General features: G+C 42.2%; 1 protein-coding gene across 3 annotated transcripts in view; it reads left to right on the top strand.

Annotated features, from left to right (window-relative positions):
- The window catches only part of LOC118379938 (alpha-enolase), a 36,746-nt gene extending 19,317 nt beyond the window's left edge, over window positions 1-17,429 (top strand). The window contains exons 4-13 of one of the 3 annotated variants that reach the window (XR_008082209.1): window positions 294-352; window positions 887-956; window positions 5,567-5,700; window positions 9,054-9,276; window positions 10,060-10,257; window positions 12,145-12,346; window positions 12,954-13,062; window positions 15,982-16,040; window positions 16,709-17,027; window positions 17,075-17,429. Coding sequence is in view for 2 of the 3 variants with exons in the window: in XM_052481358.1 (XP_052337318.1) it covers window positions 294-352; window positions 887-956; window positions 5,567-5,700; window positions 9,054-9,276; window positions 10,060-10,257; window positions 12,145-12,346; window positions 12,954-13,062; window positions 15,982-16,040; window positions 16,709-16,772 (1,118 nt within the window). In the remaining variant the exon portion in view is untranslated. Of the gene's footprint in view, window positions 1-293; window positions 353-886; window positions 957-5,566; window positions 5,701-9,053; window positions 9,277-10,059; window positions 10,258-12,144; window positions 12,347-12,953; window positions 13,063-15,981; window positions 16,041-16,708 lie in introns of all 3 variants that reach the window. The other 2 variants (XM_052481358.1, XM_052481359.1) reach the window with 2 other exon arrangements.
- The last annotated feature ends 4,846 nt before the right edge of the window (window positions 17,430-22,275 follow it).

Raw genomic sequence — 22,275 nt, 5'->3', positions numbered from 1 at the left:
CCCTCAACCCCTCCCTCCCTCCCTTCTCAACCCCTCCAACCCTCTCTCAACCCTCCCTCCCTCAACCCCTCCCTCCCTCTCTCAACCCCTCCCTACATCTCTCCCTACATACCCACCATGATCCCAATAGTAGATCATTCCACTTGACGTTTGTTTAACCAGCCTAAGTTGCTGCCACCCAAAGCAGCTAGTCTTAACGAGAGCTCTGTGATCGTCTGGTAATGCCTGCTACTACTGCTGCTGCATGGTCTACTTCTCCCTGGGTCGTGACGCTCTGCTTGTCCCCTCTGCAGGTGTCTCAAAAGCCGTTGATCATATCAATAAAACTATTGCACCTGCGCTTGTACGGCAGGTAGGAACATTCCCTGTTTGACTAACATTGACAACGTTGTGCTAGTGTCGAGTCAGAGTTGCAAAGAGTTTACAGTGCGAGATGGAATAGTCACGGGCAGTATGTTTGTCATGCAGTAGATTGGTAAACACGGTCCTGACTGAAGACAATTGAGTCAAAGTGGTAAGTTATCTCTCTGTCGTATGTATTTAATAGTATCTTTGCATTTTTTTGTCTGTTACATTTATCTCTTGAGTTGTTGTAGAAATACAGCACTGATCACTGTCAATGTGATTACTGTCCTTGAGCACAGTGACTGTCGCTGCAGAGCGCCAAAGATCTCTAACCTAGCACCTAACCTGCCTCGTAACACCTCAAGATGCTGTGTGCAGTGTGTACTAGTGAACCATAAAAGTCCGTCAAGCCTGGTGTTTTGAGCTAACCTGTTTGACCTTTGAACGAACCTTTTTTGTTTGTTTGTTTGTTGTCAGTTCCTCTCATCTCTAATGACTGGTGTGTTGTTCTGTGTCTCTGTCTGTCTGTCCTGTTGTTCAGGATGTCAGCGTCCTGGAGCAGGAGAAGGTTGACCAGCTGATGCTGGACATGGATGGCACAGAGAACAAGTGTAAGTTGAGGAAACATTTTACTTAGAGCCTGCAGGTATAAGGCTTTATAACTTGGTATATATTTTACATGGCAGGGTAGCCTAGTGGTTAGAGCGTTGGACTAGTAACCGGAAGGTTTGCTAGTTCAAATCCCCGAGCTGACAAGGTACAAATCTGTTGTTCTGCCCCTGAACAGGCAGTTAACCCACTGTTCCTAGGCCGTCATTGAAAATAAGAATTTGTTCTTAAATGTAAATGTAGTTAAATAAAGGTAAAATTATAAGGCATAAGATAACAAGTGATAGTTGGGTGATGGATGCCTAGCGAACCGTATGTCCCACTTTAAACAATTGATAAAGGCTGATTAGAGCAGTCACTAAATCTTTACGAGCACTACGTGGATGGTTCACATTTCATTTAGACGAAAAGCAAAAAGTTAAGGTTCAGCATAGGGACTGATGGGTTAGGGACTGATGGGTTAGGGACTGATGGGTTAGGGACTGATGGGTTAGGGACTGATGGGTTAGGGTTAGGGACTGATAGGTTAGGGTTAGGGACTGATAGGTTAGGGACTGATGGGTTAGGGACTGATGGGTTAGGGACTGATGGGTTAGGGACTGATGGGTTAAGGTTAGGGACTGATAGGTTAGGGACTGATAGGTTAGGGTTAGGGACTGATAGGTTAGGGACTGATGGGTTAGGGTTAGGGACTGATGGGTTAGGGACTGATGGGTTAGGGACTGATAGGTTAGGGACTGATAGGTTAGGGTTAGGGACTGATAGGTTAAGGTTAGGGACTGATAGGTTAGGGACTGATAGGTTAGGGACTGATGGGTTAGGGACTAATAGGTTAGGGACTAATAGGTTAGGGACTGATAGGTTAGGGTTAGGGACTGATAGGTTAGGGACTGATGGGTTAGGGACTAATAGGTTAGGGTTAGGGACTAATAGGTTAGGGACTGATAGGTTAGGGTTAGGGACTGATAGGTTAGGGACTGATGGGTTAGGGACTGATGGGTTAGGGACTGATAGGTTAGGGACTGATAGGTTAGGGACTGATAGGTTAGGGACTGATGGGTTAGGGTTAGGGACTGATAGGTTAGGGTTAGGGACTGATAGGTTAGGGACTGATAGGTTAGGGTTAGGGACTGATAGGTTAGGGTTAGGGACTGATAGGTTAGGGTTAGGGACTGATAGGTTAGGGTTAGGGACTGATGGGTTAGGGACTGATGGGTTAGGGACTGATGGGTTAGGGACTGATGGGTTAGGGACTGATAGGTTAGGGACTGATAGGTTAGGGTTAGGGACTGATGGGTTAGGGTTAGGGACTGATGGGTTAGGGACTGATGGGTTAGGGTTAGGGACTGATAGGTTAGGGACTGATAGGTTAGGGTTAGGGACTGATAGGTTAGGGACTGATGGGTTAGGGTCTGATGGGTTAGGGTCTGATGGGTTAGGGACTGATGGGTTAGGGACTGATGGGTTAGGGACTTATGGGTTAGGGACTGATGGGTTAGGGACTGATGGGTTAAGGGACTGTTAGGTTAGGGTTAGGGACTGATAGGTTAGGGATTTGATGGGTTAAGGGTAAATGGGTTAGGGACTGATAAAGGTTAGGGACTGATAAGGTTAGGGTTAGGGACTGATGGGTTAGGGACTGATAGGTTAGGGACTGATAGGTTAGGGTTAGGGACTGATGGGTTAGGGACTGATTAGGTTAGGACTGATAGGTTAGGGTTAGAAAATGGACTGATGGGTTAGGGTTAGGGGACTGATGGGTTGGGGACTGATGGGTTGGGTTAGGGACTGATAGGTTAGGGACTGATAGGTTAGGGTTAGGACTGATAGGTTAGGACTGATAGGTTAGGGACTGATGGGTTAGGGACTAATAGGTTAGGTTAGGTTAGGGACTGATAGGTTAGGGTTAGGGACTGATAGGTTAGGGACTGATGGGTTAGGGACTAATAGGTTAGGGTTAGGGACTAATAGGTTAGGGACTGATAGGTTAGGGTTAGGGACTGATAGGTTAGGGACTGATAGGTTAGGGACTGATGGGTTAGGGACTAATAGGTTAGGGACTAATAGGTTAGGGACTGATAGGTTAGGGTTAGGGACTGATAGGTTAGGGACTGATGGGTTAGGGACTAATAGGTTAGGGTTAGGGACTAATAGGTTAGGGACTGATAGGTTAGGGTTAGGGACTGATAGGTTAGGGACTGATGGGTTAGGGACTGATGGGTTAGGGACTGATGGGTTAGGGACTGATAGGTTAGGGACTGATAGGTTAGGGTTAGGGACTGATAGGTTAGGGACTGATGGGTTAGGGTTAGGGACTGATAGGTTAGGGTTAGGGACTGATAGGTTAGGGACTGATAGGTTAGGGTTAGGGACTGATAGGTTAGGGTTAGGGACTGATGGGTTAGGGACTGATGGGTTAGGGACTGATGGGTTAGGGACTGATGGGTTAGGGACTGATAGGTTAGGGACTGATAGGTTAGGGTTAGGGACTGATGGGTTAGGGTTAGGGACTGATGGGTTAGGGACTGATGGGTTAGGGTTAGGGACTGATAGGTTAGGGACTGATGGGTTAGGGACTGATAGGTTAGGGACTGATAGGTTAGGGACTGATGGGTTAGGGTCTGATGGGTTAGGGTCTGATGGGTTAGGGACTGATGGGTTAGGGACTGATGGGTTAGGGACTTATGGGTTAGGGACTGATGGGTTAGGGACTGATGGGTTAGGGACTGATAGGTTAGGGTTAGGGACTGATAGGTTAGGGACTGATGGGTTAGGGTCTGATGGGTTAGGGACTGATAGGTTAGGGACTGATAGGTTAGGGTTAGGGACTGATGGGTTAGGGACTGATAGGTTAGGGACTGATAGGTTAGGGTTAGGGACTGATGGGTTAGGGACTGATAGGTTAGGGACTGATGGGTTAGGGACTGATAGGTTAGGGACTGATAGGTTAGGGTTAGGGACTGATGGGTTAGGGTTAGGGACTGATGGGTTAGGGACTGATGGGTTAGGGTTAGGGACTGATAGGTTAGGGACTGATAGGTTAGGGTTAGGGACTGATAGGTTAGGGACTGATGGGTTAGGGTCTGATGGGTTAGGGTCTGATGGGTTAGGGACTGATGGGTTAGGGACTGATGGGTTAGGGACTGATGGGTTAGGGACTGATGGGTTAGGGACTTATGGGTTAGGGACTGATGGGTTAGGGACTGATGGGTTAGGGACTGATAGGTTAGGGTTAGGGACTGATAGGTTAGGGACTGATGGGTTAGGGTCTGATGGGTTAGGGACTGATAGGTTAGGGACTGATAGGTTAGGGTTAGGGACTGATGGGTTAGGGACTGATAGGTTAGGGACTGATAGGTTAGGGTTAGGGACTGATGGGTTAGGGACTGATGGGTTAGGGACTGATAGGTTAGGGACTGATAGGTTAGGGTTAGGGACTGATGGGTTAGGGTTAGGGACTGATGGGTTAGGGACTGATGGGTTAGGGTTAGGGACTGATAGGTTAGGGACTGATAGGTTAGGGTTAGGGACTGATAGGTTAGGGACTGATGGGTTAGGGTCTGATGGGTTAGAGTTACATCTAGATGTAGAAATGGTGAGCTGCCGGCTGTACACTGCCTTATTTATTCACAGCATTGAGTTAACATGGAGATTCTGGTTACACAGTACATATACAGCACACCAGTGTACTAGGCGTCAATGCAAAGTCCCCAAATAGGCTTTTGTTGTCCCCTTGAAGGGAATAGAATACAGAAAAGATAATAGAAGCTGTTCATAGAAAAGAGAATAGAAGCTGTATACAGAAAAGAGAATAGAAGCTGTTTATAGAAAAGAGAATAGAAGCTGTTTATAGAAAAGAGAATAGAAGCTGTTTATAGAAAAGAGAATAGAAGCTGTTTATAGAAAAGAGAATAGAGGCTGTATACAGAAAACAGAATTAGAAGCTGTTTATAGAAAATCACTGTATTGGCTGTTAAATCTTGGAACTAAATTTAGGGTGCCGGCTATTAATTATGATAACAGTCATTAACAATAGACTACTGGCTCTCTTTTGGTTCCCCCCTCAGCTAAGTTTGGTACCAAGGGTTAAGGTGAAGTTTAGTCATGGGGTTGGTACTCTGCCAGGAACCACTTTTTAAAACCAACGATTTGGTCCTAGGACCGTGCCCCAGGACTACCTGACATGATGACTCCTTCCTCTCCCCAGTCCACCTGACTGCTGCTGCTCCAGTTTCAACTGTTCTGCCTTATTCTTATTCGACCATGCTGGTCATTTATGAACATTTGAACATCTTGGCCATGTTCTGTTATAATCTCCACCCGGCACAGCCAGAAGAGGACTGGCCATCCCACATAGCCTGGTTCCTCTGTAGGTTTCTTCCTAGGTTCTGGCCTTTCTAGGGAGTTTTTCCTAGCCACCGTGCTTCTACACCTGCATTGCTTGCTGTTTGGGGTTTTAGGATGGGTTTCTGTACAGCACTTTGAGATATCAGCTGATGTACGAAGGGCTATATAAATACATTTGATTTGATTTGAACGATGAGAGGAGTAAGAGGCAGAAAAGAGCTGTATGGGCACTTACCCCCTCCCCCCTCCTCCCCTCCTCCCCCAGCTAAGTTTGGTGCCAACGCCATCCTGGGCGTGTCCCTGGCCGTGTGCAAGGCCGGTGCTGCTGAGAAAGGTGTCCCCCTGTATCGTCACATCGCTGACCTCGCTGGAAACCCCGACGTCATCCTCCCCGTCCCCGTAAGCCTGGGTTTAGATTGTATATTTATGTGACTGACTTTGGCTCGGACCTCGGCCTCCTGCTACCAATAACGTTAGTCCTCCGAGCTAAAGCCTAGGCACTGGGCTCGGGGAGTTAACACAACTCTACAGGTTTCAGACAACATTACTCATCACCCCATAGTTGTAAATGAGAACGTGTTCTCAACTGGCCTACCTGGTTAAATAAAGGGTGAAATAAAATAAACAAATAAAATAGGGGTTCACTCAATGACCTCTTATATTTACAACATTACTTTACTTAACGTTAACTGTAATTACAGAACCACCTCTTATATTAACAACAAGACTTTACTTAACGTTAACTGTAATTACAGAACCACCTCTTATATTTACAACATTACTTTACTTAACGTTAACTGTAATTACAGAACCACCTCTTATATTTACAACATTACTTTCCTTAACGTTAACTGTAATTACAGAACCACCTCTTATATTAACAACAAGACTTTACTTAACGTTAACTGTAATTACAGAACCACCTCTTATATTTACAACATTACTTTACTTAACGTTAACTGTAATTACAGAACCACCTCTTATATTTACAACAAGACTTTACTTAACGTTAACTGTAATTACAGAACCACCTCTTATATTTACAACATTACTTTACTTAACGTTAACTGTAATTACAGAACCACCTCTTATATTTACAACAAGACTTTACTTAACGTTAACTGTAATTACAGAACCACCTCTTATATTTACAACATTACTTTACTTAACGTTAACTGTAATTACAGAACCACCTCTTATATTTACAACATTACTTTACTTAACGTTAACTGTAATTACAGAACCACCTCTTATATTTACAACAAGACTTTACTTAACGTTAACTGTAATTACAGAACCACCTCTTATATTTACAACATTACTTTCCTTAACGTTAACTGTAATTACAGAACCACCTCTTATATTAACAACAAGACTTTACTTAACGTTAACTGTAATTACAGAACCACCTCTTATATTTACAACATTACTTTACTTAACGTTAACTGTAATTACAGAACCACCTCTTCTTATATTTACAACATTACTTTACTTAACGTTAAATGTAATTACAGAATCACCTCTTATATTAACAACAAGACTTTACTTAACGTTAACTGTAATTACAGAACCACCTCTTATATTTACAACAAGACTTTACTTACCGTTAACTGTAATTACAGAACCACCTCTTATATTTACAACATTACTTTCCTTAACGTTAACTGTAATTACAGAACCACCTCTTATATTTACAACAAGACTTTACTTAACGTTAACTTTAATTACAGAACCATCTCTTATATTTACAACAAGACTTTATTTAACGTTAACTGTAATTACAGAACCACCTCTTATATTTACAACAAGACTTTACTTAACGTTAACTGTAATTACAGAACAACCTCTTATATTTACAACTTTACTTAACGTTAACTGTAATTACAGAACCACCTCTTATATTTACAACATTACTTTCCTTAACGTTAACTGTAATTACAGAACCACCTCTTATATTTACAACAAGACTTTACTTAACGTTAACTTTAATTACAGAACCATCTCTTATATTTACAACAAGACTTTATTTAACGTTAACTGTAATTACAGAACCACCTCTTATATTTACAACAAGACTTTACTTAACGTTAACTGTAATTACAGAACAACCTCTTATATTTACAACTTTACTTAACGTTAACTGTAATTACAGAACCACCTCTTATATTTACAACAAGACTTTACTTACCGTTAACTGTAATTACAGAACCACCTCTTATATTTACAACATTACTTTACTTAATGTTAACTGTAATTACAGAACCACCTCATATATTTACAACAAGACTTTACTTACCGTTAACTGTAATTACAGAACCACCTCTTATATTTACAACATTACTTTCCTTAACGTTAACTGTAATTACAGAACCACCTCTTATATTAACAACAAGACTTTACTTAACGTTAACTGTAATTACAGAACCATCTCTTATATTTACAACATTACTTTACTTAACGTTAACTGTAATTACAGAACCACCTCTTATATTTACAACAAGACTTTACTTAACGTTAACTGTAATTACAGAACCACCTCTTATATTTACAACAAGAATTTACTTACCGTTAACTGTAATTACAGAACCACCTCTTATATTTACAACATTACTTTACTTAATGTTAACTGTAATTACAGAACCACCTCTTATATTTACAACAAGACTTTACTTACCGTTAACTGTAATTACAGAACCACCTCTTATATTTACAACATTACTTTCCTTAACGTTAACTGTAATTACAGAACCACCTCTTATATTAACAACAAGACTTTACTTAACGTTAACTGTAATTACAGAACCATCTCTTATATTTACAACATTACTTTACTTAACGTTAACTGTAATTACAGAACCACCTCTTATATTTACAACATTACTTTACTTAACGTTGACTGTAATTACAGAACCACCTCTTATATTAACAACAGGACTTTACTTAACGTTAACTGTAATTACAGAACCACCTCTTATATTTACAACATTACTTTACTTAACGTTAACTGTAATTACAGAACCACCTCTTATATTTACAACATTACTTTACTTAACGTTAACTGTAATTACAGAACCACCTCTTATATTAACAACATTACTTTACTTAACGTTAACTGTAATTACAGAACCACCTCTTATATTTACAACATTACTTTACTTAACGTTAACTGTAATTACAGAACCACCTCTTATATTAACAACAGGACTTTACTTAACGTTAACTGTAATTACAGAACCACCTCTTATATTTACAACATTACTTTACTTAACGTTAACTGTAATTACAGAACCACCTCTTATATTAACAACAGGACTTTACTTAACGTTAACTGTAATTACAGAACCACCTCTTATATTTACAACATTACTTTACTTAACATTAACTGTAATTACAGAACCACCTCTTATATTAACAACAGGACTTTACTTAACGTTAACTGTAATTACAGAACCACCTCTTATATTTACAACATTACTTTACTTAACATTAACTGTAATTACAGAACCACCTCTTATATTAACAACAAGACTTTACTTAACGTTAACTGTAATTACAGAACCACCTCTTATATTTACAACATTACTTTACTTAACGTTAACTGTAATTACAGAACCACCTCTTATATTAACAACAGGACTTTACTTAACGTTAACTGTAATTACACAACTACCTCTTATATTTACAACATTACTTTACTTAACATTAACTGTAATTAGAAACTTAAGCTCAAACCTCTGTTGTCTCCGTCCAAGGCCTTCAACGTGATCAACGGAGGTTCCCACGCAGGCAACAAGCTGGCCATGCAGGAGTTCATGATCCTCCCTGTAGGAGCCAGCACCTTCAAGGAGGCCATGAGGATCGGAGCCGAGGTCTACCACAACCTGAAGAACGTCATCAAGAAGAAGTACGGCCAGGACGCCACTAACGTGGGAGACGAGGGAGGCTTCGCCCCAAACATCTTGGAAAACAAGGAAGGTAAGAGAGAGAAAGAGGGATGGAGGGCTTTAGGGAGGGAGGGGTTGAGAGAGGGAGGGATGGGGTTGCAGGAGGGAGTGGAGGGGGAGGAAAGGGTGGAGGGGTTGAGAATGGGAGAGATGGGTTGAGAGAAGGTGGGAGGGGTTGAGAGAAGGTGGGAGGGGTTGAGAGAGGGAGGGGTTGCAGGAGGGAGGGGAGAGGAAGGGATGGAGGGGTTGAGAGGGAGGGGTAGAGAATGGGAGAGATGGGTTGTGAGAAGGTGGGAGGGGTTGAGAGAGGATGGAGGGGTTGAGAGAGGGAGGGAGGGGTTAAGAGGGAGGGGTAGAGAATGGGGTGGGAGAGGGGGGAGGGGTTGAGCGAGGGAAGGGATGGAGGGGTCGAGAGGGAGGGGTTGAGAGAGTGAGGGAGGGGGTTGAGAGAGTGAGGGAGGGGGTTGAGAGAGTGAGGGAGGGGGTTGAGAGAGTGAGGGAGGGGTTGAGAGAGTGAGGGAGGGGTTGAGAGATGTAGGGAGGGGTTGAGAGATGTAGGGAGGGGTTGAGAGATGTAGGGAGGGGTTGAGAGATGTAGGGAGGGGTTGAGAGATGTAGGGAGGGGTTGAGAGAGGGAGAATGGAGGAATACCACCAATGCAGAAGACAAGGGAGGCTTCTCCCCCAACATCCTGGAGAACAAGGACGGGGAGAGACCATGTACACTATTTAAATACGAAGAAAACCTATATCAAGCCAAGCAAATCTCATAATTTAGCGTGAGGGAATCTCTTATTCGCCTATGTTCTTCTCAGCTCTGGAGCTGCTGAAGGAAGCGATTAGCAAAGCCGGCTACACCGACAAGATCGTGATCGGCATGGACGTGGCCGCCTCCGAGTTCTACAAGGACGGGAAATACGACCTGGACTTCAAGTCACCTGACGACTCCAGCCGTTACATCACCCCAGACCAGCTGGGAGACCTCTACAAGAGCTTCGTCAAGGATTACCCAGGTGGGTGTTCATGTGTCCCAAATGGCACACTATTCCTTATATAGTGCACTACTTTAGACCAGAGCCCTATAATATATTCCCTATATAGTGCACTACTTTAGACCAGAGCCCTATTCCCTATATAGTGCACTACTTTAGACCAGAGCCCTATTCCCTATATAGTGCACTACTTTAGACCAGAGCTCTATTCCCTATATAGTGCACTACTTTAGACCAGAGCTCTATTCCCTATATAGTGCACTACTTTAGACCAGAGCTCTATTCCCTATATAGTGCACTACTGTAGACCAGAGCTCTATTCCCTATATATATATTCCCTATATAGTGCACTACTTTAGACCAGAGCTCTATTCCCTATATAGTGCACTACTTTAGACCAGAGCTCTATTCCCTATATAGTGCACTACTTTAGACCAGAGCTCTATTCCCTATATAGTGCACTACTTTAGACCAGAGCTCTATTCCCTATATAGTGCATTACTATAGACCAGAGCTCTATTCCCTATATAGTGCACTACTTTAGACCAGAGCCCTATTCCCTATATAGTGCATTACTATAGACCAGAGCTCTATTCCCTATATAGTGCACTACTTTAGACCAGAGCTCTATTCCCTATATAGGGCACTACTTTAGACCAGAGCTCTATTCCCTATATAGTGCATTACTATAGACCAGAGCTCTATTCCCTATATAGTGCACTACTTTAGACCAGAGCTATATTCCCTATATAGTGCACTACTTTAGACCAGAGCTCTATTCCCTATATAGTGCATTACTATAGACCAGAGCTCTATTCCCTATATAGTGCACTCTTTAGACCAGAGCTCTATTCCCTATATAGTGCACTCTTTAGACCAGAGCTCTATTCCCTATATAGTGCACTCTTTAGACCAGAGCTCTATTCCCTATATAGTGCACTCTTTAGACCAGAGCTCTATTCCCTATATAGTGCACTCTTTAGACCAGAGCTCTATTCCCTATATAGTGCACTCTTTAGACCAGAGCCCTATTCCCTATATAGTGCACTCTTTAGACCAGAGCCCTATTCCCTATATAGTGCACTCTTTAGACCAGAGCCCTATTCCCTATATAGTGCACTCTTTAGACCAGAGCTCTATTCCCTATATAGTGCACTACTTTTGTCCAGGGTCCTATTCCCTATATCGTGCACTACTTTAGACAAGAGCCCTATTCCCTATATCGTGCACTACTTTTGTCCAGGGTCCCATCACCATGGGGGACTGATTGCCTGGGGTCGGCAGTGCTACTACCACTAGATGAATAATTACCCAGGTCTGTTACTGAGAACACTGATCCTCATTATACTGTTAAGACTCCGGCTGAGTTACCCAGGTCTACACTATTACCCATAGTGCACCCTATTACCCATAGGGCACACTATTTCCCGTAGGGCACCCTATTACCCATAGGGCACCCTATTACCCATAGGGCACCCTATTACCCATAGGGCACGCTATTACCCATAGTGCACGCTATTACCCATAGTGCACGCTATTACCCATAGTGCACGCTATTACCCATAGTGCACGCTATTACCCATAGTGCACGCTATTACCCATAGTGCACGCTATTACCCATAGGGCACACTATTACCCATAGGGCACCCTATTACCCATAGTGCACCCTATTACCCATAGTGCACCCTATTACCCATAGTGCACCCTATTACCCATAGGGCACCCTATTACCCATAGGGCACACTATTACCCATAGGGCACACTATTACCCATAGGGCACCCTATTACCCATAGGGCACCCTATTACCCATAGTGCACCCTATTACCCATTCACATTTGTAATTGCAGTCGATTAGGCTTTAGAGTTGCATGGCTCTTTTTGCAACCCTTCTCCTCTGTCTTCTACAGTGGTGTCCATTGAGGATCCCTTCGACCAGGATGACTGGGCAGCATGGTCTAAGTTCACGGCGGAGACCAGCATCCAGGTGGTGGGTGATGATCTGACCGTCACCAACCCCAAGCGCATCGCCAAGGGTGTGGCCGACAAGGCCTGCAACTGCCTGCTGCTCAAGGTCAACCAGATCGGCTCAGTCACAGAGTCCCTGCAGGCGTGAGTAACTGTCCACACACAGACGGCCATTTTGGTTCAGCCTGGTTCCATCACTGAGGGGAGTGTCACTCCACTGGCAGCCATTTTGGTTCAGCCTGGTTCCATCACTGAGTGGAGTGTCACTCCACTGGCAGCCATTTTGGTTCAGCCTGGTTCCATCACTGAGTGGAGTGTCACTCCACTGGCAGCCATTTTGGTTCAGCCTGGTTCCATCACTGAGTGGAGTGTCACTCCACTGGCAGCCATTTTGTTGCCATTGTTTCAGACAGCGCTGAAGGTAGGGAGACTGATGAAAGGGGAAAACGTAGTGGATGTTAATGTGGACCTGGGTGTTAAACCCATCTGGGGACATTGGGTGTATCAGTAGAGGCTGCTGAGGGGAGAACAGCTCATAATAATGTCCGGAACGCAGCAAATAGAATGGCGTTAACCACATGGAAACCATGGAAACCATGCGTTTGATGTATTTGTTACAATTTCACACCCATTCCGATCCAGCCATTACCACGAGCCCGTCCTCCCCAATTAAAGTGCCACCAGCCTCCTGTGGTATGTATGTGTCAGTTTCTGTACGAGCTAATGAATGTGTTCGCTGTTTCCTGTGTAGTTGCAAAATGGCCCAGACCAATGGCTGGGGGGTGATGGTCAGCCATCGCTCTGGAGAGACCGAGGACACTTTCATCGCTGACCTGGTCGTCGGTCTCTGCACTGGACAGGTAGGATACACCTTCTCATCAGATTACACATTTTAATTGGATCACTTTTTATCAAAATTACATTTATTTAATGAAGCAGATTTTAATACTGGTGTGACCTAACACTGAAGGAGATGTTGGTTCAAAGTTCAGCAGACAGACACTTGGCTGTTACTGTGTTCCAGACAACTTTAATCCCACTGATATGCTGTGTTCCAGACAACTTAAATAACTGATATGCTGTGTTCCAGACAACTTAAATAACTGATATGCTGACAACGTTATTAATAACTGTGTATGCTGTGTTCCAGACAACTTAAATAACTGATATGCTGTGTTCCAGACAACTTTAAATAACTGATATGCTGTGTTCCAGACAACTTTTTAACTGATACTGTGTTCCAGACAACTTTAATAACTGATATGCTGTGTTCCAGACAACTTAAATAACTGATATGCTGTGTTCCAGACAACTTTAATAACTGATATGCTGTGTTCCAGACAACTTAAATAACTGATATGCTGTGTTCCAGACAACTGAAATAACTGATATGCTGTGTTCCAGACAACTGAAATAACTGATATGCTGTGTTCCAGACAACTTTAATAACTGATATGCTGTGTTCCAGACAACTTTATTAACTGATATGCTGTGTTCCAGACAACTGAAATAACTGATATGCTGTGTTCCAGACAACTGAAATAACTGATATGCTGTGTTCCAGACAACTTTAATAACTGATATGCTGTGTTCCAGACAACTTAAATAACTGATATGCTGTGTTCCAGACAACTTTAATAACTGATATGCTGTGTTCCAGACAACTTAAATAACTGATATGCTGTGTTCCAGACAACTTAAATAACTGATATGCTGTGTTCCAGACAACTTAAATAACTGATATGCTGTGTTCCAGACAAATTAAATAACTGATATGCTGTGTTCCAGACAACTTTAATAACTGATATGCTGTGTTCCAGACAACTTTAATAACTGATATGCTGTGTTCCAGACAACTTAAATAACTGATATGCTGTGTTCCAGACAACTTAAATAACTGATATGCTGTGTTCCAGACAACTTTAATAACTGATATGCTGTGTTCCAGACAACTTAAATAACTGATATGCTGTGTTCCAGACAACTTAAATAACTGATATGCTGTGTTCCAGACAACTTTAATAACTGATATGCTGTGTTCCAGACAACTTTAATAACTGATATGCTGTGTTCCAGACAACTTAAATAACTGATATGCTGTGTTCCAGACAACTTTAATAACTGATATGCTGTGTTCCAGACAACTTTAATAACTGATATGCTGTGTTCCAGACAACTTAAATAACTGATATGCTGTGTTCCAGACAACTTTATTAACTGATATGCTGTGTTCCAGACAACTTTATTAACTGATATGCTGTGTTCCAGACAACTGTATTAACTGATATGCTGTGTTCCAGACAACTTTAATAACTGATATGCTGTGTTCCAGACAACTTTATTAACTGATATGCTGTGTTCCAGACAACTTTAATAACTGATATGCTGTGTCCCAGACAACTTTATTAACTGATATGCTGTGTTCCAGACAACTTTAATAACTGATATGCTGTGTCCCAGACAACTTTAATAACTGATATGCTGTGTTCCAGACAACTTTAATAACTGATATGCTGTGTTCCAGACAACTTAAATAACTGATATGCTGTGTTCCAGACAACTTAAATAACTGATATGCTGTGTTCCATACAACTTAAATAACTGATATGCTGTGTTCCATACAACTTAAATAACTGATATGCTGTGTTCCATACAACTTAAATAACTGATATGCTGTGTTCCATACAACTTAAATAACTGATATGCTGTGTTCCATACAACTTAAATAACTGATATGCTGTGTTCCATACAACTTAAATAACTGATATGCTGTGTTCCATACAACTTAAATAACTGATATGCTGTGTTCCATACAACTTAAATAACTGATATGCTGTGTTCCATACAACTTAAATAACTGATATGCTGTGTTCCATACAACTTAAATAACTGATATGCTGTGTTCCATACAACTTAAATAACTGATATGCTGTGTTCCATACAACTTTAATAACTGATATGCTGTGTTTCAGACAACTTAAATAACTGATATGCTGTGTTCCAGACAACGTTATTAACTGATATGCTGTGTTCCAGACAACTTTATTAACTGATATGCTGTGTTCCAGACAACGTTATTAACTGATATGCTGTGTTCCAGACAACTTTATTAACTGATATGCTGTGTTCCAGACAACGTTATTAACTGATATGCTGTGTTCCAGACAACGTTATTAACTGATATGCTGTGTTCCAGACAACTTTATTAACTGATATGCTGTGTTCCAGACAACGTTATTAACTGATATGCTGTGTTCCAGACAACGTTATTAACTGATATGCTGTGTTCCAGACAACTTTATTAACTGATATGCTGTGTTCCAGACAACTTTAATAACTGATATGCTGTGTTCCAGACAACGTTATTAACTGATATGCTGTGTTCCAGACAACGTTATTAACTGATATGCTGTGTTCCAGACAACTTTATTAACTGATATGCTGTGTCCCAGACAACTTTAATAACTGATATGCTGTGTCCCAGACAACTTTATTAACTGATATGCTGTGTTCCAGACAACTTTAATAACTGATATGCTGTGTTCCAGACAACTTAAATAACTGATATGCTGTGTCCCAGACAACTTAAATAACTGATATGCTGTGTCCCAGACAACTTTATTAACTGATATGCTGTGTTCCAGACAACTTAAATAACTGATATGCTGTGTCCCAGACAACTTAAATAACTGATATGCTGTGTCCCAGACAACTTAAATAACTGATATGCTGTGTCCCAGACAACTTAAATAACTGATATGCTGTGTGTCCTTCTCCAGATCAAGACCGGTGCCCCATGCAGATCTGAGCGTCTGGCTAAGTACAACCAGCTGCTCAGGTGAGCGCCGTCTTTAAACTCTTAACTCAGTTGTATAACATATCGTCACTAGTAATATCATGTCATGTGTTCTTCATTATATCTATATGATATCGTCATATCCTTTGACTTAAAAGGTGTACATTTGGCCCAAATAGAGAGCCGTATAATTCCTTCTTTTTTTTAGGCACTTCCTGTTGGGAAATGAATGGCGTTTTTTACAGGGTTTTTGGATAATCGCTGAATATAAGGTCTGAGGTAAACACAGGTTTAGGAGATCGTATACGTATTTGTTCTATGATATAAGCTACATCAGCTAACGTCACTTTTTTTTTGTGAATTTTGAAGCTCACATGAAGTCTTCATCATTCACAGAGGTCTTGTTAACTGACTGATATTATCTCATAGAACAAAACATGAAGGCTTCATCATTCACAGAGGTCAGATCTCCTAAGCCTGTGTTTACCTCAGACCTTATTATCGTTGTCTATCCCACAACACCTATTCTTTCCCCATAGGAATGACTGAACCAACCAGAAGTAACTCATTACTGGTTTTTAGGGCTACAAGATGGCGCGCCCTATATCACTCATCTTAATATGCCATTATCAAAGATAATAGTAGGCTATTGTAGTACTCCCATCTGTTGAAACCTCCAGCCAAATTTAATGTCTGACTACCTTCCGTAGGATTGAGGAGGAGCTTGGAGACAAAGCTGTCTTTGCTGGCCAGAACTTCAGACACCCAATCTAAGGAGGTTCAACGTCTCACTTGGGCCCTTCGTGTTTTCATCCTGCATAAGTACAGTAAACACCACCACATAAAAGGCACGCTAGGTCTCTACGCACCGCCCTGTCCAGAGGAAGGAATATCGAGCGGCATTGAAATTAAACCCCAATGTCCAAGTCTGTGGTTCCGTAAGCACTTTAGGAAACCTTACTGATCTAACTTGTCCTGCGCTGACCGTAATGCACCGCCACCAACCTAACCTCTATGACTCCTTAAGTAGTATTTGTCCTTTGTGTCAGTGTAACTTTATCGCGTGACGATGAGAGATGTTTGTCCTTTGTGTCAGTGTAACTTTATCGCGTGACGATGAGAGATGTTTGTTTTTGTGTCAGTGTAACTTTATCGCGTGACGATGAGAGATGTTTGTCCTTTGTGTCAGTGTAACTTTATCGCGTGACGATGAGAGATGTTTGTTTTTGCTTCTTGTGAGTTGTAGTGATTCTTGGTTGTCACCTATGAGTACTATTATTCTAGTGGAGAGCTTCTGTAAGTTTAGCACTGTGCTGTTATTGGGCAGGACAGACAGAGGACTGTATGTGTCACCTCTGAAGAGAAGTTCTCGTGTTGCTACTGTAAGCGTTGGCAGAATTACCAGAAATAAACCGATGAAACAGACAGTCATTCTGTGTGCTTTCTTGTTGTTATATAATCTGTACGTTTCTGTATCACAAACTTCAGGGACACTGAAATCATTCTGGACCCAGAAGGCATTCATAGTTATCAACATTACTTTTTTTTAAACTGAAAAGCTTGTTTTCCTTTTTAAATGATCATGGTTTTAACCTGAGGCCTGTTTATATGTGGGAGAACAGACCTGAGTCCTGTATATAAGTGGGAGGTATAATGGTTTTAATTGGGAGAACAGACCTGAGTCCTGTTTATAAGTGGGAGAACAGACCTGAGTCCTGTTTATAAGTGGGAGGTATAATGGTTTTAATTGGGAGAACAGACCTGAGTCCTGTTTATAAGTGGGAGAACAGACCTGAGTCCTGTTTATAAGTGGGAGAATAGACCTGAGGCCTGTTTATAAGTGGGAGAACAGACCTGAGGCCTGTTTATAAGTGGGAGAACAGACCTGAGGCCTGTTATTAAGTGTGTCTGCTGTGAAGTGCCTAGCCATCTATGTTGTAATTGTAACTGCCAGAGAGCAGCAGTAACATGAGCCTGCGGTAAGAAGGACAGCTCCCCTTGAAGGGCGGGGTTTAAATACTATTTGAGATCTTAGAAAGACTGTTTCCTGCAGTCTGCCTAGATTACCAGATGGTCTGTTTTTTTTAGTCAGTTAAAGAACAAATTCATATTTACAATGACAGCCTACAGCAGGTTAACTGCCTTGTTCAGGGGCAAAACAACAGATATTTTACCTTGTCAGCTCGGGGATTTGGTTACCAGCCCAACACTCTAACCACTAGGCTACCTGCTGCCTCTGCCAGCTAGAAGTTGAGACTATTCTATTGGTTCCATTTCGCCAGACAAGCTCAATCAAGCACTGATAAAAGTTAGTTCAATAGTTGTTGAACCCAGGTCTGACTGAGCCCTGCCGAGATGGATGCTCAGTCAGCAGCATTACACTACATGCATGGGGCTGCTTGCCCATGGAGGCTGGAAGTTCATTCCTTTGTATAGACCTGGCTGTCATATGAAGCAAGAGGCAAACAGTCTACACTGTTTATAATTCCGTTTTTAGGAGCAGTGAAACGGCTCAAAATAATGTCTGGAACGGAGCCAATGGAATGGCATCAAACACTTGGATACCACGTGTTTCGAAGTATTTTATAAACGTTCCACTGATTCCACTCCAGTCATTAGCACGAGCCCCTCCTAACCAATTAAGGTGCCACCAACCTCCTGTGACACAGGGACTGCTACAACGTCTCATAGTGAGGTAACGCAATCAACTGCCTTTCAGTAAGGAAATGGGTCTTATCGATGTGTTTTTTTTCCAAGACAGATTTGATTCAGGGACAGAAACATAAAAAGGCAGAATTTGGGAAAATCTGAATAATCTCCGTTGTGGAAAATCTGTAAACACTGATCAACCCCTCGCTTGTTTGAGAGCCGCGCTTCCATCTGTTTTTCTTTGAGTCATACACTCCCTGGTGGTTACTGCCATGAAGTACCACTAAATGCTCCTACCACTGATTGAAGTCAAATGTACCACTAGAGGTCTCTGTTTATCTTAGTTTAAGATTTTTCTTTTGATTTACAGCGTACAGTCCTTTCTTTTACGTGTAAATGAATAATACGTTGTCTTTTTAACTTAACCTTTATAAACATATGTCAACATATCAAATCTTACATAATATGACTTGACACAAAAATGTTGCATGACGTTTTGATTTACATCGCTGATTCCAGATTACTGTGACCAATGATTGTATATAAACATTTCACTATGTAACTTTCATAACGCCTAACGACAGACAAGGCAGACAGCGACGTTTGTATTAACCCCCCCGCCGCCTGCTGTACCAAACTAAATGCTAGGCTGGAAGTGTGCAGGAAAGAATGTGCGAGTTGAGGTAAATATTATAAGAGATGGTTGGCACAGCAACAGTGACATGATATTCTTATGGAGGCGTAGTGATATGTTTTAGATGAAACTGTTATCTGTGACGTCAAATACATCACGGCTTGCAACGCTGCTCGTCCGTTCAGCATCCACGATCCAAACGACCGGTTTTAAATAGGGCCACGTTATTATAGTGGGTACACGAGCAGCGTGTACAGGCTTTTGTTGAAGGGCTTTATAATTCATTAATTTGTTAAACCGTGTCTACTTACTGCGTTCTGAAACAACAAAAAAAATCTTATTGAAAGCTGTGACCACTGAAGTCCAGAGGTGGGACCAAGTCATTGTTTTTACGAGTCACAAGTAAGTCTCAAGTCTTAGCACTCAAGTCCCAAGTCAAGAGAGGCAAGTCCGGGTCAAGTCTCATGTCAAGACCGTTAAGTATCAAGTCAAGTCTCAAGTCCTAAACTTTGAGTTTCGAGTCCTAAACAAGTTCTAACAATGTGCTCTTCACCAAATGTAATACCATTTCATATTTTTAACAAGAGCAACAGTATATTACATTTAATCAAAGAGAAAGCCCCCCCACCACCACCACCGCACCACTCGGAAGGCAAAGAAGGATTTTTAAGCCTTGAAACATGGATTGTGTGTGTGAGCCATTCAGAGGGTGAATGGGCAAGACAAAAGATTTACAGTGCATTTGGAAAATATTCAGACCCCTTGACTTTTTCCACGTTTTGTTAGGTTACAGACTTATTCCAAAATGGATTCAATTGTTTTTTTTCTCGTCATCTATCTACACGCAATACCCCATAATGGCATCACAATACCCCATAATGACATCACAATACCCCATAATGACAAAGCAAAAACAATACTGAAATTTTACATTTACATGAGTATTCAGACCCTCTCCTCTACTCAGTACTTTGTTGAAGCACCTTTGGCATCGAGTACAGCCTTGAGTCTTCTTGGGTATGACGCTATAAATCTGGTACACCTGTATTTGGGGAGTTTCTCTCTCTCATTCTTCTCTGCAGATCCTCTCAAGCTCTGTCAGGTTGGATTGGGAGCGTTGCAGCACAGCTATTTTCAGGTCTCTCCAGAGTTGTTCGATCGGGTTCAAGTCGGGGCTCTGGCTGGGCCACTCATGGACATTCAGCGACTTCTCCTGTGTTGTCTTTGCTGTGGGCTTAGGGTCATTGTCCTGTTGGAATGTGAAGCTTCACCCCAGTCTGTGGTCCTGAGTGCTCTGGAGAAGATTTTCATCAAGGATCTCTCTGTACTTTTCTCCGTTCATCGTCCCCTGGATCCTGTCTCCCAGTCCCTGCTGCAGAAAAACATCCCCACCCAATGATGCTGCCAGCACCAGAGATTCCACCACCAGAGATGGTTGTCCTTCTGGAAGGTACTCCCATCTCCACAGAGGAACTTCAGAGCTCTGTCAGAGTGATAATTGGTTCTTGGTCACCTCCCTGACCATGGCCCTTCTCCCCCGATTGCTCAGTTTGGCAGGGCAGCCAGCTATAGGAAAAGTCTTGGTGGTTCCAAACTTCTATTTAAGAATGATGGAGGCCACTGTGTTTTTGGGGATCTTCAATGCTGTAGAAATGTTTTGGTACCGTTCCCCAGATCTGTGCCTCGACACAATCCTGTCTCAGAGCTCTACGGACAATTCCTTTGACCTCATGGCTTGGTTTTTGCTCTGACATGCACTGTCAACTGTGGGACCTTATATAGACAGGTGGGTGCCTTTCCAAATCATGTCCAATCAATTGAATTTACCACAGGTGGACTTCAATCAAGTTGTAGAAACATCTCAAGGATGATCAATGGAAACAGGATGCACCTGAGCTCAATTTTGAGTCAGATATCAAAGTGTCTGAATACTGTAAATAAGGTATATATTTTATATATTTTTTTTATAAATTTGCAAACATTTCTAAAATCATGTTTACACTTTGTCATGATGGGGTATTGTGTATAGATTGATGAGATAAAATACATTTAATACATTTTAGAATTTGGCTGTAACATAACAAAAGTCAAGGTTTTCTGAATACTGTAGCGACCCGCACAGACAGCTGTGTGTTATGTGTTAGGCTAGGAGGTGGTTGTGTTGTACTGACCAGTACCCGGTGTTCGCGGGGTCCGACATGTCAATCAACCTGCTATCTGCCAATCACGGGAATGCCTGGAATGTTCTGATGCCGGGCATCCTGGTGGTTGGCGGAGTGGCGTGGAGGGGGGTTGGGCAGGGGGGTGGAGCATTGGAAGTTAAGACCAGGTTCAGCCTTTGTTCTCTCTCTCTTACGTCTGGGCTTCACAAGAGAAGGTCACGATTGGCTTGTGGGTTATCTGTCATCTATTTGGCGTGTGCTACGGCCCAAACAGTAGCCTGTGTAAAGTTGGTTTAATAAACCGTCAATTCGCAAACTCAAGCCTCTGTCTGGACAATTGTTCATTTATGATGTAGTCAGGTCATTACAATACTTTTCGAATGCACTGTAAGTGCCTTGGAACAGGGTATGGTAGTAGGTGCTAAGCGTACCGGTTGAAGTGTGTCAATAACTGCAACCCTGATGGGTTCTTCACGTGTATCAAGAGTGATCCACTACCCAAATGACATTCAACCAACTTGACACAACTGTGGGAAGCAATGGAGTCAACATCAGCCAGCATCCCTGTGGAACGCTTTCAACACCTTGTTCGAGTCCATGCCTGGACGAATTGAGGCCGTTCTGAGAGCAAAAGGGGGGGGGGTACAACTCAATATAAGAAAGGTGTTCCTAATGTTTTGTCCACTCGGTGTATACACATCATTGGCACTGATAAATCAGAGTATGAAAGCCGTGTTCACGGTCTTGGAATTTCTCATTCCCAGTTTTACAGTAGATGGCGCTAATTCACCAGTAGATGGAATGCTCAATCACCACATCCAAAGATGAAGAA

Source organism: Oncorhynchus keta, chromosome 27 (genome assembly GCF_023373465.1).
Source record: "Oncorhynchus keta strain PuntledgeMale-10-30-2019 chromosome 27, Oket_V2, whole genome shotgun sequence".
NCBI classification, from domain to species: Eukaryota; Metazoa; Chordata; class Actinopteri; order Salmoniformes; family Salmonidae; genus Oncorhynchus; species Oncorhynchus keta.
The sequence above is the reverse complement of the archived record's forward strand: the minus strand, read 5'-3'. Positions and strand labels throughout refer to the sequence as shown.